The sequence below is a fragment of the Bubalus bubalis genome, chromosome 15 (assembly GCF_019923935.1).
Source record: "Bubalus bubalis isolate 160015118507 breed Murrah chromosome 15, NDDB_SH_1, whole genome shotgun sequence".
Classification (NCBI taxonomy): Eukaryota; Metazoa; Chordata; class Mammalia; order Artiodactyla; family Bovidae; genus Bubalus; species Bubalus bubalis.
Genome location: NC_059171.1, coordinates 81,075,570 through 81,089,105, shown reverse-complemented (window position 1 = coordinate 81,089,105; position 13,536 = coordinate 81,075,570). Strand labels below are relative to the sequence as shown.

At 67.1% G+C, this 13,536-nt stretch overlaps 1 protein-coding gene across 19 annotated transcripts in view; it reads left to right on the top strand.

Moving 5' to 3' along the window:
* Positions 1–13,282, top strand: part of PLEC (plectin) — a 56,537-nt gene extending 43,255 nt beyond the window's left edge. For all 19 annotated transcript variants that reach the window (XM_025265596.3, XM_025265595.3, XM_006054345.4 and 16 more), the window contains 7 exons: positions 474–612; positions 712–1,068; positions 1,144–1,227; positions 1,383–1,487; positions 1,598–1,696; positions 2,492–5,872; positions 5,970–13,282. In XM_025265596.3, the coding sequence (XP_025121381.3) occupies positions 474–612; positions 712–1,068; positions 1,144–1,227; positions 1,383–1,487; positions 1,598–1,696; positions 2,492–5,872; positions 5,970–12,182 (10,378 nt within the window). In that variant the 3' untranslated portion in view covers positions 12,183–13,282. The remainder of the gene's footprint in view (positions 1–473; positions 613–711; positions 1,069–1,143; positions 1,228–1,382; positions 1,488–1,597; positions 1,697–2,491; positions 5,873–5,969) is intronic.
* Positions 13,283–13,536: the final 254 nt, after the last annotated feature.

The following is a 13,536-nucleotide window of genomic DNA, read 5'->3' as shown; positions in this document are numbered from 1 at the left end:
GAGGCAAGGGGCAGGCGCATGGGGAGCCTAAGGGGGTGAGGAGTGCTGGGGAGGGGGGCGTGTCCAGCGAGGGTCAGAACCCAGCTTGGGGGGCACTGGCAACCTCAGGGGAGGAGCTTCTTGGTGGAAAGTGGGGTCAGGTGGGCCATGGGTGACACAGTAGAGACCCAGGGTGCTGAGAGGGCCCTCTCCCCAACAGGCCCTTCCCTGCCCCCCGCCCCCAGCCCGGTGCCCCCAGGGAATGTGGAGTCCTCCCCAGGACCCCTCCTTCCTCCCCGCCCTCACTCCCAGACACGGGCACCTTTTCCCCCACTGTTCATTTCGGCATATACATTCATGTGGCTTGTAGATCATTTTCAGAAGCTTTGTGGGAACCCCCCACGCTCAGTCCCCCATGAGTCTCCCTCCAGGACCTGACCTTGGTCCTCAGCCTCTCACTCAGCCTGTCTTCATGAGGCCCTGCCCTCCCCTAGGCTCAAGACTATCAGCCTGGTGATCCGGAGCACGCAGGGGGCTGAGGAGGCACTCAAGGCCCATGAGGAGCAGCTCAAGGAGGCTCAGGCTGTGCCCGCGGCCCTCCCAGAGCTTGAGGCCACCAAGGCTGCAATGAAGGTACTGCCGCCAGCTCGCGCCCACTGCCAGGGCCTGATGGTATCAGGGGTGGCAGCCGGGGCCTCAGGCTGAAACGGCTCCTCTGCTCTGGTCCAACAGAAGCTGCGGGCCCAGGCGGAGGCACAGCAGCCTGTGTTCGATGCCCTGCGGGATGAGCTGCGGGGGGCACAGGAGGTGGGCGAGCGGCTGCAGCAGCGGCACGGCGAGCGGGATGTGGAGGTGGAGCGCTGGCGTGAGCGGGTCACCCAACTGCTGGAGCGCTGGCAGGCCGTGCTGGCCCAGACCGACGTGCGGCAGCGTGAGCTCGAGCAGCTGGGCCGCCAGCTGCGCTACTACCGGGAGAGCGCAGACCCGCTGGGCGCCTGGCTGCAGGACGCCAGGCGGCGGCAGGAGCAGATCCAGGCCGTGCCGCTGGCCGACAGCCAGGCCGTGCGCGAACAGCTGCGGCAGGAGAAGGTGGGCCCGGGTGGGGCGGGCAGGAGGGGTGGGTGTGGGTGTGCCCCGTGATCGCTGACCACCCTGACGCCCCAGGCCCTGCTGGAAGAGATTGAACGCCACGCTGAAAAGGTAGAGGAGTGCCAGAGGTTCGCGAAGCAGTACATCAACGCCATCAAGGTGAGGCTTTGTGGCCTCGGGCCCCGGCGGACACGTGCAGTGGGGGGCGACCTCTGAGGGCCCCCCAGCCAAGGCCATGCTGGGCAAAGCCTGCAGGCAGTTTCAGGGGCGGGGTGGGGCGGGCAGAGCTGGCAGCCATTGGTGTGTCTCTGCAGGACTACGAGCTTCAGCTGGTCACGTACAAGGCACAGCTGGAGCCGGTGGCCTCGCCGGCCAAGAAGCCCAAGGTCCAGTCGGGGTCCGAGAGTGTCATCCAGGAGGTGAGGCTGAGGGGCGGTGGGGCTGGTGGGTAGGCGGAGCCAAAGCCACGCAGGGCCTGGTGGGCTCTGGGCAGGGGCAGGGCTGACTGTGGGCGTCCCTCTGCCCCCAGTACGTGGACCTGCGGACTCGCTACAGTGAGTTGAGCACGCTCACCAGCCAGTACATCAGGTTCATCAGTGAGACCCTGCGGCGCATGGAGGAGGAGGAGGTAGGGCTGCCAGGGTGGGGAGGCCGTCCCGCCGTCACCCCCAGATGTGGCCCCTGGGACGCGTCCGAGCGCACCTGGCACAGCACGGCCCAACCCCCACGGCCTGGCACTGCACGGCTCTCCCCGTGATGGCTGGCGTGTGCCCCGGGCCGCCCCTGGCTCTGTGTGTCCCTTCTCGGGGTTCTGCATTGGCCTTTTCACTTGGCCGCCTGCTCTGCAAGGACTCGGGCTTGTTTGGTCGTGGGGGCTGGGAGGGGTGTCACAGCGAGGCAGGGCACCGGCCCATCTGTCTCCTACCACCCCCCGAGGTGAGCCCTCTGTCTGGTCTACCTGCATTCTCTTCCCTGAGCTGAACTGCAGACTGTCGGGTCTACACGATGCCCATGCTGGCCAGCTGCCCTGCCGGGTTGGGGGGGGCCAGAGCAGGCCACGGGCATCAGCAGTGCTCAGGCAGGGCTGTGCGGTAGTCATGGTTCCTGGACCCTGCAAACCTCTTGCTTTGCTCTCTCTCTCTCTCCCTCCGTTTGTCTGTCTCCATCGCCTGTCTGCGGGAAGAGGGGAGGACGCTTGGGTCTCCTTCCCCAGGCTGGTGAGCACTGTGGGGCCAGGCTGCGCTCACTGCCCCGAGTGCCCCGGGGGGGTGCACGTGATTCCCCTCAGCCAGGTCATGACCTGTGTCCTCCCCCAACCCCTGCACCGCGCTCAGCTGTGGTGGCACTGAATCGTGTCCCAGGAGCAGCCGCGGTGTGCTCACCGCCGTCTCTGGTTCTCTCCCTCTCTCTGCCACGGCCACAGAGGCTGGCCGAGCAGCAGCGAGCGGAGGAGCGGGAGCGGCTGGCTGAGGTGGAGGCTGCGCTGGAGAAGCAGCGGCAGCTGGCTGAGGCCCACGCCCAGGCGAAGGCGCAGGCAGAGCGCGAGGCCCAGGAGCTGCAGCGGCGCATGCAGGAGGAGGTGGCACGCCGGGAGGAGGTGGCAGTGGATGCGCAGCAGCAGAAGCGCAGCATCCAGGAGGAGCTGCAGCAGCTGCGGCAGAGCTCAGAGGCGGAGATCCAGGCGAAGGCCCGGCAGGTGGAGGCAGCCGAGCGCAGCCGGCTGCGCATCGAGGAGGAGATCCGAGTGGTGCGCCTGCAGCTGGAGACCACGGAGCGCCAGCGCGGCGGGGCGGAGGGCGAGCTGCAGGCACTGCGGGCGCGGGCAGAGGAGGCTGAGGCACAGAAGCGGCAGGCCCAGGAGGAAGCAGAGCGCCTGCGGCGGCAGGTGCAAGACGAAACCCAGCGCAAGCGGCAGGCTGAGGCTGAGCTGGGCCTGCGTGTGAAGGCCGAGGCCGAGGCGGCAAGGGAGAAGCAGCGGGCCCTGCAGGCGCTAGAGGAGTTACGTCTGCAGGCCGAGGAGGCGGAGCGGCGCCTGCGGCAGGCGGAGGCAGAGCGGGCACGCCAGGTGCAGGTGGCACTGGAGACAGCACAGCGCAGTGCCCAGGCCGAGCTGCAGAGCAAGCACGCCTCATTTGCTGAGAAGACAGCGCAGCTGGAGCGCACCCTCGAGGAGGAGCACGTGACCGTGGTGCAGCTGCGTGAAGAGGCCACGCGCCGGGAGCAGCAGCAGGCGGAGGCCGAGCGTGCCCGCGAAGAGGCCGAGCGTGAGTTGGAACGCTGGCAGCTGAAGGCCAATGAGGCGCTGAGGCTGCGGCTGCAGGCAGAGGAGGTGGCACAGCAGAAGAGCCTGGCGCAGGCCGAGGCGGAGAAGCAGAAGGAGGCGGCAGAGCGGGAGGCGCGGCGGCGCGGCAAGGCAGAGGAGCAGGCAGTGCGGCAGCGCGAGCTGGCGGAGCAGGAGCTGGAGAGGCAGCGGCAGCTGGCGGAGGGCACTGCGCAGCAGCGCCTGGCCGCCGAGCAGGAGCTGATCCGGCTGCGCGCCGAGACAGAGCAGGGTGAGCAGCAGCGGCAGCTGCTGGAGGAGGAGCTGGCTCGGCTACAGAGCGAGGCGGCCGCGGCCACGCAGAAGCGCCAGGAGCTGGAGGCCGAGCTGGCCAAGGTGCGGGCTGAGATGGAGGTGCTGCTGGCCAGCAAGGCGCGGGCCGAGGAGGAATCGCGCTCCAGCAGCGAGAAGTCCAAGCAGAGGCTGGAAGCCGAGGCCGGGCGCTTCCGCGAGCTGGCAGAGGAGGCTGCCCGCCTGCGCGCGCTGGCGGAGGAGGCCAAGCGGCAGCGGCAGCTGGCGGAGGAGGATGCGGCGCGGCAGCGGGCAGAGGCTGAGCGGGTGCTGTCCGAGAAGCTGGCTGCCATCAGTGAGGCCACGCGGCTCAAGACGGAGGCGGAGATCGCACTTAAGGAGAAAGAAGCCGAGAACGAGCGCCTGCGGCGGCTGGCGGAAGACGAAGCCTTCCAGCGGCGGAGGCTGGAGGAGCAGGCAGCCCAGCACAAGGCCGACATCGAGGAGCGGCTGGCACAGCTGCGTAAGGCATCTGAGAGCGAGCTGGAGCGGCAGAAGGGGCTGGTGGAGGACACTCTGCGGCAGCGGCGGCAGGTGGAGGAGGAGATCCTGGCCCTTAAGGCAAGCTTCGAGAAGGCAGCCGCCGGCAAGGCGGAGCTGGAATTGGAGCTGGGGCGCATCCGCGGCAACGCAGAGGACACGCTGCGCAGCAAGGAGCAGGCGGAGCAGGAGGCGGCGCGGCAGCGGCAGCTGGCCGCAGAGGAGGAGCGGCGGCGCCGGGAGGCCGAGGAGCGCGTGCAGAAGAGTCTGGCAGCTGAGGAGGAGGCTGCGCGGCAGCGGAAGGCTGCGCTGGAGGAGGTGGAGCGGCTCAAGGCCAAGGTGGAGGAGGCGCGGCGCCTGCGCGAACGTGCGGAGCAGGAGTCTGCGCGGCAGCTGCAGCTGGCGCAGGAGGCTGCCCAGAAGCGGCTGCAGGCGGAGGAGAAGGCGCATGCCTTTGCAGTGCATCAGAAGGAGCAGGAGCTGCAGCAGACTCTCCAGCAAGAGCAGAGCATGCTGGAGAGGCTCCGCGGTGAGGCCGAGGCTGCCCGGCGTGCGGCGGAGGAGGCAGAGGAGGCGCGCGAGCGGGCCGAGGGCGAGGCGGCACAGTCCCGACAGCGCGTGGAGGAGGCGGAGCGGCTGAAGCAGGCGGCGGAGGAGCAGGCGCAGGCCCAGGCGCAGGCGCAGGCCGCCGCAGAGAAGCTGCGCAAGGAAGCTGAACAAGAGGCGGCGCGGCGGGCGCAGGCAGAGCAGGCGGCCCTGCGGCAGAAGCAGGCGGCCGATGCGGAGATGGAGAAGCACAAGAAATTCGCGGAGCAGACACTGCGGCAGAAGGCCCAGGTGGAGCAGGAGCTGACAGCACTGCGGTTGAAGCTGGAGGAGACGGACCACCAGAAAAGCATCCTGGACCAGGAGCTGCAGCGGCTGAAGGCGGAGGTGACCGAGGCCGCCCGCCAGCGCAGCCAGGTAGAGGAGGAGCTGTTCTCCGTGCGCGTCCAGATGGAGGAGCTCGGCAAGCTCAAGGCGCGCATCGAGGCGGAGAACCGCGCCCTTATTCTGCGCGACAAGGACAACACGCAGCGCCTCCTGCAGGAGGAGGCCGAGAAGATGAAGCAGGTGGCGGAGGAGGCCGCGCGGCTGAGCGTGGCGGCTCAGGAGGCGGCACGGCTGCGTCAGCTGGCGGAGGAGGACCTGGCTCAGCAGCGGGCCCTGGCGGAGAAGATGCTCAAGGAGAAGATGCAGGCAGTACAGGAGGCCACGCGGCTCAAGGCCGAGGCGGAGCTGCTGCAGCAGCAGAAGGAGCTGGCCCAGGAGCAGGCCCGCCGGCTGCAGGAGGACAAGGAGCAGATGGCCCAGCAGCTGGCACAGGAGACGCAAGGCTTCCAGCGGACCCTGGAGACTGAGCGGCAGCGGCAGCTGGAAATGAGTGCGGAGGCCGAGCGGCTCAGGCTGCGTGTGGCCGAGATGAGCCGGGCCCAGGCTCGCGCGGAGGAGGACGCCCAGCGCTTCCGGAAGCAGGCGGAGGAGATCAGCGCAAAGCTGCACCGCACAGAGCTCGCCACGCAGGAGAAGGTGACGCTGGTGCAGACGCTGGAGACCCAGCGGCAGCAGAGCGACCGGGATGCCGATCGCCTGAGGGAGGCCATTGCAGAGCTCGAGCGCGAGAAGGACAAGCTCAAGAAGGAGGCTGAGCTGTTGCAGCTCAAGTCTGAGGAGGTATCTTGCGGCGGAGGGCAGGGACCTGGGGTGGGGTCTGCTCTGGGAAGGGTGCGCCTGGCCGGGTGTCCCTGACCGCCCCTTATCCCCTTGACAGATGCAGACGGTGCAGCAGGAGCAACTGCTGCAGGAGACGCAGGCCTTGCAGCAGAGCTTTCTCTCCGAGAAGGACAGCCTGCTGCAGCGGGAACGCTTCATTGAGGAGGAGAAGGCCAAGCTGGAGAGGCTCTTCCAGGACGAGGTGGCCAAGGCACAGAAGTTGCGGGAGGAGCAGCAGCGACAGCAGCAGCAGATGCAGCAGGAGAAGCAGCAGCTGCTGGCCAGCATGGAGGAGGCGCGGCGGCGGCAGCGTGAGGCTGAGGAGGGTGTGCGGCGCAAGCAGGAGGAGCTGCAGCTCCTGGAGCAGCAGCGGCAGCAGCAGGAGCAGCTGTTGGCGGAGGAAAACCGCCGGCTGCGTGAGCGGCTGGAGCACCTGGAGGAGGAGCATCGGGCCGCACTGGCCCACTCCGAGGAGATCACCGCTGCTCAGGCAGCGGCCACCAGAGCCCTCCCCAACGGCCAGGATGCGACCGACGGCCCAGCTGCAGAGCCAGAGCATGCCTTTGAGGGCCTGCGGCAGAAGGTGCCGGCCCAGCAGCTGCAAGAGGCAGGCATCCTGAGCACAGAGGAGGTGCAGCGGCTGGCGCAGGGCCACACCACGGTGGCCGAGCTCACGCAGCGGGAGGACGTGCGCCGCTACCTGCAGGGCCACAGCAGCATCGCGGGGCTGCTACTGAAGCCTGCCAATGAGAAGCTGACCATCTACGCCGCCCTGAGGAGGCAGCTGCTGAGCCCGGGCACGGCTCTCATCCTGCTTGAGGCCCAGGCAGCCTCAGGCTTCCTCCTGGACCCAGTGCGGAACAGGCGGCTGACCGTCAACGAAGCTGTGAAGGAGGGCGTCGTGGGCCCTGAGCTGCACCACAAGCTGCTGTCGGCCGAGCGCGCGGTCACCGGCTACAAGGACCCGTACACCGGGCAGCAGATCTCCCTCTTCCAGGCCATGAAGAAGGACCTCATCGTGCGCGAGCACGGCATCCGCCTGCTGGAGGCCCAGATCGCCACGGGCGGCATCATCGACCCCGTGCACAGCCACCGCGTGCCCGTGGACGTGGCCTACCAGCGCGGCTACTTCGACGAGGAGATGAACCGCATGCTGGAGGACCCCAGCGACGACACCAAGGGCTTCTTCGACCCCAACACGCATGAGAACCTCACTTACCTGCAGCTGCTGGAGCGCTGCGTGGAGGACCCCGAGACAGGCCTGCGGCTGCTGCCACTCACAGATCAGGCTGCCAAGGGTGGTGAGCTGGTCTACACTGACTCGGAGGCCCGGGATGTGTTTGAGAAGGCCACTGTGTCGGCGCCATTTGGCAAGTTCCAGGGCAAAACGGTGACCATCTGGGAGCTCATCAACTCCGAGTACTTCACGGCCGAGCAGCGGCGTGACCTCCTGCGGCAGTTCCGCACAGGCAAGGTCACCGTGGAGAAGATCATCAAGATCGTCATCACCGTCATCGAGGAGCACGAGCAGAAGGGCCAGCTCTGCTTCCAGGGCCTGCGCGCCCTGGTCCCTGCTGCCGAGCTGCTTGAGAGCGGCGTCATCGACTGGGACCTCTTCCGCCAGCTGCAGCTGGGCGAGCGCTCCGTGCAGGAGGTGGCTGAGGTGGAAGCCGTGCGGCGGGCCCTGCGGGGCTCCGGTGTCATTGCAGGCGTGTGGCTGGAGGAGGCGAGGCAGAAACTAAGCATTTATGAGGCTCTGAAGAAAGAGCTGCTGCAGCCAGAGGCAGCCGTCGCCCTGCTTGAGGCCCAGGCTGGCACCGGGCATGTCATCGACCCTGCCACCAGCACACGGCTGACTGTGGACGAGGCGGTGCGTGCCGGCCTGGTGGGCCCTGAGCTGCACGAGAAGCTGCTGTCAGCCGAGAAGGCTGTGACCGGCTACAAGGACCCCTACTCAGGGCAGAGCGTGTCCCTGTTCCAGGCCCTGAAGAAGGGCCTCATTCCCAGGGAGCAGGGCCTGCGTCTACTGGACGCCCAGCTGTCCACGGGGGGCATCGTGGACCCCAGCAAGAGCCACCGTCTGCCCCTGGATGTTGCCTGTGCCCGCGGCTACCTGGATAAGGAAATCAGCACCGCCCTCTCAGCGCCCAGAGATGACACCAAGACCTACTACAACCCCCGTACATGGGAGCCGGCCACCTACAGCCAGCTCCAGCAACAGTGCCGCCCCGACCCGCTGACAGGCCTGAGTCTGCTGCCGCTCTCGGAGGAGGCAGCCCGGGCCCGGCAGCAGGAGCTCTACTCTGAGGTCCAGGCCCGCGAGGCCTTCCAGAAGGCCACTGTCGAGGTCCCTGTGGGCAGCTTCCAGGGCCGGGCAGTGACCATCTGGGAGCTCATCAACTCCGAGTACTTCACAGCTGAGCAGAGACAGGAGCTGCTGCGGCAGTTCCGCACCGGCAAGGTCACCGTGGAGAAGATCATCAAGATCATCATCACCATAGTGGAGGAGGTGGAGACCACGCGGCGTGAGAGGCTCTCCTTCAGCGGTCTCCGTGCCCCAGTGCCGGCCAGCGAGCTCCTGGCCTCCGGCATCCTCAGCAGCTCCCAGTTTGAGCAGCTCAAGGACGGCAAGACATCAGTCAAGGACTTGGCAGAACTGGACTCAGTGCGGACCCTCCTCCAAGGCAGCGGTTGCCTGGCTGGCATCTACCTGGAGGAGTCCAAGGAGAAGGTGACCATCTATGAGGCCATGCGACGGGGCCTGCTCAGGCCCAGCACTGCCATCCTCCTGCTTGAGGCACAGGCGGCCACGGGCTTCCTAGTGGACCCTGTGAGAAACCAGCGCCTGTATGTCCACGAGGCTGTGAAGGCCGGTGTCGTGGGCCCTGAGCTGCATGAGAAGCTGCTGTCAGCTGAGAAGGCTGTGACTGGGTACAAGGACCCCTACTCGGGCAGCACCATCTCCCTCTTCCAGGCCATGAAGAAGGGCCTGGTCATCAGAGAGCACGGCATCCGCCTGCTGGAGGCCCAGATCGCCACAGGCGGCGTCATCGACCCCGTGCACAGCCACCGCGTGCCCGTGGACGTGGCCTACCAGCGCGGCTACTTTGACGAGGAGATGAACCGCGTGCTGGAGGACCCCAGCGACGACACCAAGGGCTTCTTCGACCCCAACACCCACGAGAACCTCACGTACAGGCAGCTGCTGGAGCGCTGCGTGGAGGACCCCGAGACGGGTCTGCGGCTGCTGCCACTGAAAGGGCCGGAGAAGGCGGAGGTGGTGGAGACCACACGGGTGTATACCGAGGAGGAGACGCGGAGGGCCTTCGAGGAGACGCAGATCGACATCCCTGGGGGCGGTAGCCATGGGGGCTCCACCATGTCCCTGTGGGAGGTGATGCAGTCCGACCTGATCCCCGAGGAGCAGCGGGCCCAGCTGATGGCCGACTTCCAGGCTGGCCGGGTGACCAAGGAGCGCATGATCATCATCATCATTGAGATCATCGAGAAGACCGAGATCGTGCGCCAGCAGAACCTGGCGTCCTACGACTACGTGCGCCGCCGCCTCACGGCCGAGGACCTGCACGAGGCCCGGGTCATCTCTCGCGAGTCCTACAGCCTGCTCCGGGAGGGCACCAGGAGCCTCCGCGAGGTGCTGGAGGCCGAGTCTGCCTGGCGCTACCTCTACGGCACGGGCTGTGTAGCCGGCATCTACCTGCCCGGCTCCAGGCAGACCCTCACCATCTACCAGGCCCTCAAGAAGGGGCTGCTGAGCGCCGAGGTGGCCCGCCTGCTGCTGGAGGCGCAGGCAGCCACGGGCTTCCTGCTGGACCCGGTGAAGGGCGACCGGCTGACCGTAGATGAAGCCGTACGGAAGGGCCTGGTGGGCCCCGAGCTGCATGACCGGCTGCTGTCGGCCGAGCGGGCCGTGACCGGCTACCGTGACCCCTACACGGAGCAGACCATCTCGCTTTTCCAGGCCATGAAAAAGGACCTGATCCCCGCCGAGGAGGCCCTGCGGCTGCTGGATGCTCAGCTGGCCACGGGTGGCATCGTGGACCCACGCCTGGGCTTCCACCTCCCGCTGGAGGTGGCCTACCAGCGTGGCTACCTCAACAAGGACACACACGACCAGCTGTCAGAGCCCAGTGAGGTGCGCAGCTACATAGACCCCTCCACGGACGAGCGCCTCAGCTACACGCAGCTGCTGCGGCGCTGCCGCCGCGATGAAGCCAGCGGCCTGTTCCTCCTGCCGCTCTCGGACGCCCGCAAGCTGACCTTCCGTGGCCTGCGCAAGCAGATCACGGTGGAGGAGCTGGTGCGCTCGCACGTCATGGATGAGGCCACGGCGCAGCGGCTGCAGGAGGGCCTGACCTCCATCGAGGAGGTCTCCAAGAATCTGCAGAAGTTCCTCGAGGGCACCAGCAGCATTGCTGGCGTCCTCGTCGATGCCACCAAGGAGCGGCTGTCGGTGTACCAGGCCATGAAGAAGGGCATCATCCGGCCTGGCACGGCCTTCGAGCTCCTGGAGGCGCAGGCGGCCACCGGCTACGTCATCGACCCCATCAAGGGGCTCAAGCTGACCGTGGAGGAGGCCGTGCGCATGGGCATCGTGGGCCCCGAGTTCAAGGACAAGCTGCTGTCGGCCGAGCGCGCCGTCACCGGCTACAAGGACCCCTACTCCGGGAAGCTCATCTCCCTCTTCCAGGCCATGAAGAAGGGCCTCATCCTCAAGGACCACGGCATCCGCCTGCTGGAGGCCCAGATCGCCACAGGCGGCATCATCGACCCCGAGGAGAGCCACCGCCTACCCGTGGACGTGGCTTACCAGCGCGGCCTCTTCGACGAAGAGATGAACGAGATCCTCACCGACCCCTCAGATGACACCAAGGGCTTCTTCGACCCCAACACAGAGGAGAACCTCACTTACCTGCAGCTGATGGAGCGCTGTGTCACCGACCCCCAGACAGGGCTGCGGCTCCTGCCCCTGAAGGAGAAGAAGAGGGAGCGGAAGACATCCTCCAAGTCCTCAGTGCGTAAGCGGCGCGTGGTCATTGTGGACCCTGAGACGGGCAAGGAGATGTCCGTGTACGAGGCCTACCGCAAGGGCCTCATCGACCACCAGACCTACCTGGAGCTGTCGGAGCAGGAGTGTGAGTGGGAGGAGATCACCATCTCATCCTCGGACGGCGTGGTCAAATCCATGATCATCGACCGCCGCTCAGGCCGCCAGTATGACATTGATGAGGCCATTTCCAAGAGCCTCATCGACCGCTCGGCGCTGGACCAGTACCGCGCCGGCACGCTGTCCATCACCGAGTTCGCCGACATGCTCTCAGGCAATGCCGGCGGCTTCCGCTCGCGCTCGTCCTCCGTGGGGTCGTCGTCCTCCTACCCCATCAGCCCGGCCGTCTCCAGGACCCAGCTGGCCTCCTGGTCCGACCCCACGGAGGAGACAGGCCCTGTGGCCGGCATCCTGGACACCGAGACCCTGGAGAAGGTGTCCATCACGGAGGCCATGCACCGCAACCTGGTGGACAATATCACTGGCCAGCGGCTGCTGGAGGCGCAGGCCTGCACCGGGGGCATCATCGACCCCAACACTGGCGAGCGCTTCCCCGTCACCGACGCCGTCAACAAGGGCCTGGTGGACAAGATCATGGTGGACCGCATCAACCTGGCCCAGAAGGCCTTCTGCGGCTTCGAGGACCCGCGCACCAAGACCAAGATGTCGGCCGCCCAGGCCCTGAAGAAGGGCTGGCTCTACTACGAGGCGGGGCAGCGCTTCCTGGAGGTGCAGTACCTGACGGGCGGCCTGATTGAGCCCGACACTCCGGGCCGCGTGCCCCTGGACGAGGCCCTGCAGCGCGGCACGGTGGACGCCCGCACCGCCCAGAAGCTGCGTGATGTCAGCGCGTACTCCAAGTACCTCACCTGCCCCAAGACCAAGCTCAAGATCTCCTATAAGGACGCGCTGGACCGCAGCATGGTGGAGGAGGGCACGGGGCTGCGGCTACTGGAGGCCTCCGCCCAGTCCAGCAAGGGCTACTACAGCCCCTACAGCGTCAGCGGCTCCGGCTCTACCACCGGCTCGCGCTCCGGCTCACGCACCGGCTCCCGGGCTGGCTCCCGTCGCGGCAGCTTTGATGCCACGGGCTCAGGCTTCTCCATGACCTTCTCCTCCTCGTCCTACTCCTCCTCAGGCTATGGCCGCCGCTACGCCTCGGGGCCCACGTCCTCCCTGGGGGGCCCTGAGTCCGCGGCAGCCTGACCCCTCCTGCTCCCTGCCTCCCGCTCTGCATGTGGCCTCCCGCCCAGGCGCTGGGGTCTCTTTAACATTGAAAGGTGTCTTCCCTCCAAGCGGTGCCTAAAGTTTAACCAAAAAGACTAGACTAACATATTAATATATATCTGCTGTCCAGACAGCCTGTTCCCGGGGACGGGGCCAGTCCAGCCCCACTGACCACTCCACCCCCCGGGTCTCCCTGCTCCTCTTTACCTGCCACTCACCACAGCCAGGTGCCTTGGAGGGTCCAGAGGTGGGCCCCCAACTCAGCCCTCCCATCTCCCCAAGGGGTTCCGTCTGGGCGAGCCTCCCCCAGCCCTGTAGACCAGCCCCACCCAACCCCCAGCCCGACCTGCCTGGGCAGCGGACGCAGCCCCTAGCAGCAGGGCCGTTGGGACCAGCGCCTCTATGTCTCCAGGACTGACCCACTCGCTCTGCGCGGGCGGCAGCGAGTCCTGGTCACCCTCCCCTCCTTGGCTGCTCAGGAAGCCCCTTCCCCATGGGAGGGTGAGGTCCCCGAGCAGACCCAGCCGGCCCAGGCCAGGCCCCCCAGACCCCAGGCCTCTGGCTTCAGCCTTCCAGCCTCAGCTCCCTAGTAAGTGCCTTCTGTGTCCCCCTTTGTACCCCAGGCCCCAAGGACCCAGACCTGGGGTGGGAGACAGATCCTCCTGGTGAAAGGCTCGCCACTGCCCAGCTCTCAGGCGTGCCAGCCAGGTACAGCGGGTCCCCCGTAGGTTTCTGCCCGCTGTGGGCCCAGCGCCCCCCAAGGCCTGTGGGGCACCCCTCCCCCGGGTGCTGACTGCCTGCCTCTCCCAGGGAGCCTCAGCCCCTGAGTGGGCCCGGGACGCGGCCGAGGTGGTCCGTGCCAACCAGGCCGCCCTGCTGGTGCCACCCGCTCCTGCTCCATCACCCCGGGCCCTGGCGGCTCCACCCCCACCTCCACCCTCTGACTGAGCTTTGCATGTTCCACTAACCCAGGGAGGTGGCGGGTGGAAGCGCTCGGCTTCGGCTGCCTCCGAGGGCAGAACACTAACCTGACCATGGCGGGCCTGCTGCGCTCGCCCCAATAAAAGCAATTCCAACCACCCTGTGGTCCTGTGTCCCTTCTTGTCCAGAGCTCAGTTGTGTGTCGGGTAAGGGTGCTGCAGCCCCAGGCTCTGAGCTTGGCCTGGGTGAAGATGCTGGCTGGAGGCCACACACTCAGAGAGTGTCCCAGGCTGAGGGACCCAGAGCACAGAGGAGGTGGAGGCCCGGCCAGCTGGGGTCTGCCTGCGCAGCACCCAGGGTGGGTCTGTGACGGGCACTTACATCTGAGGTGAGGTCCTTCAGTCGGTCACTG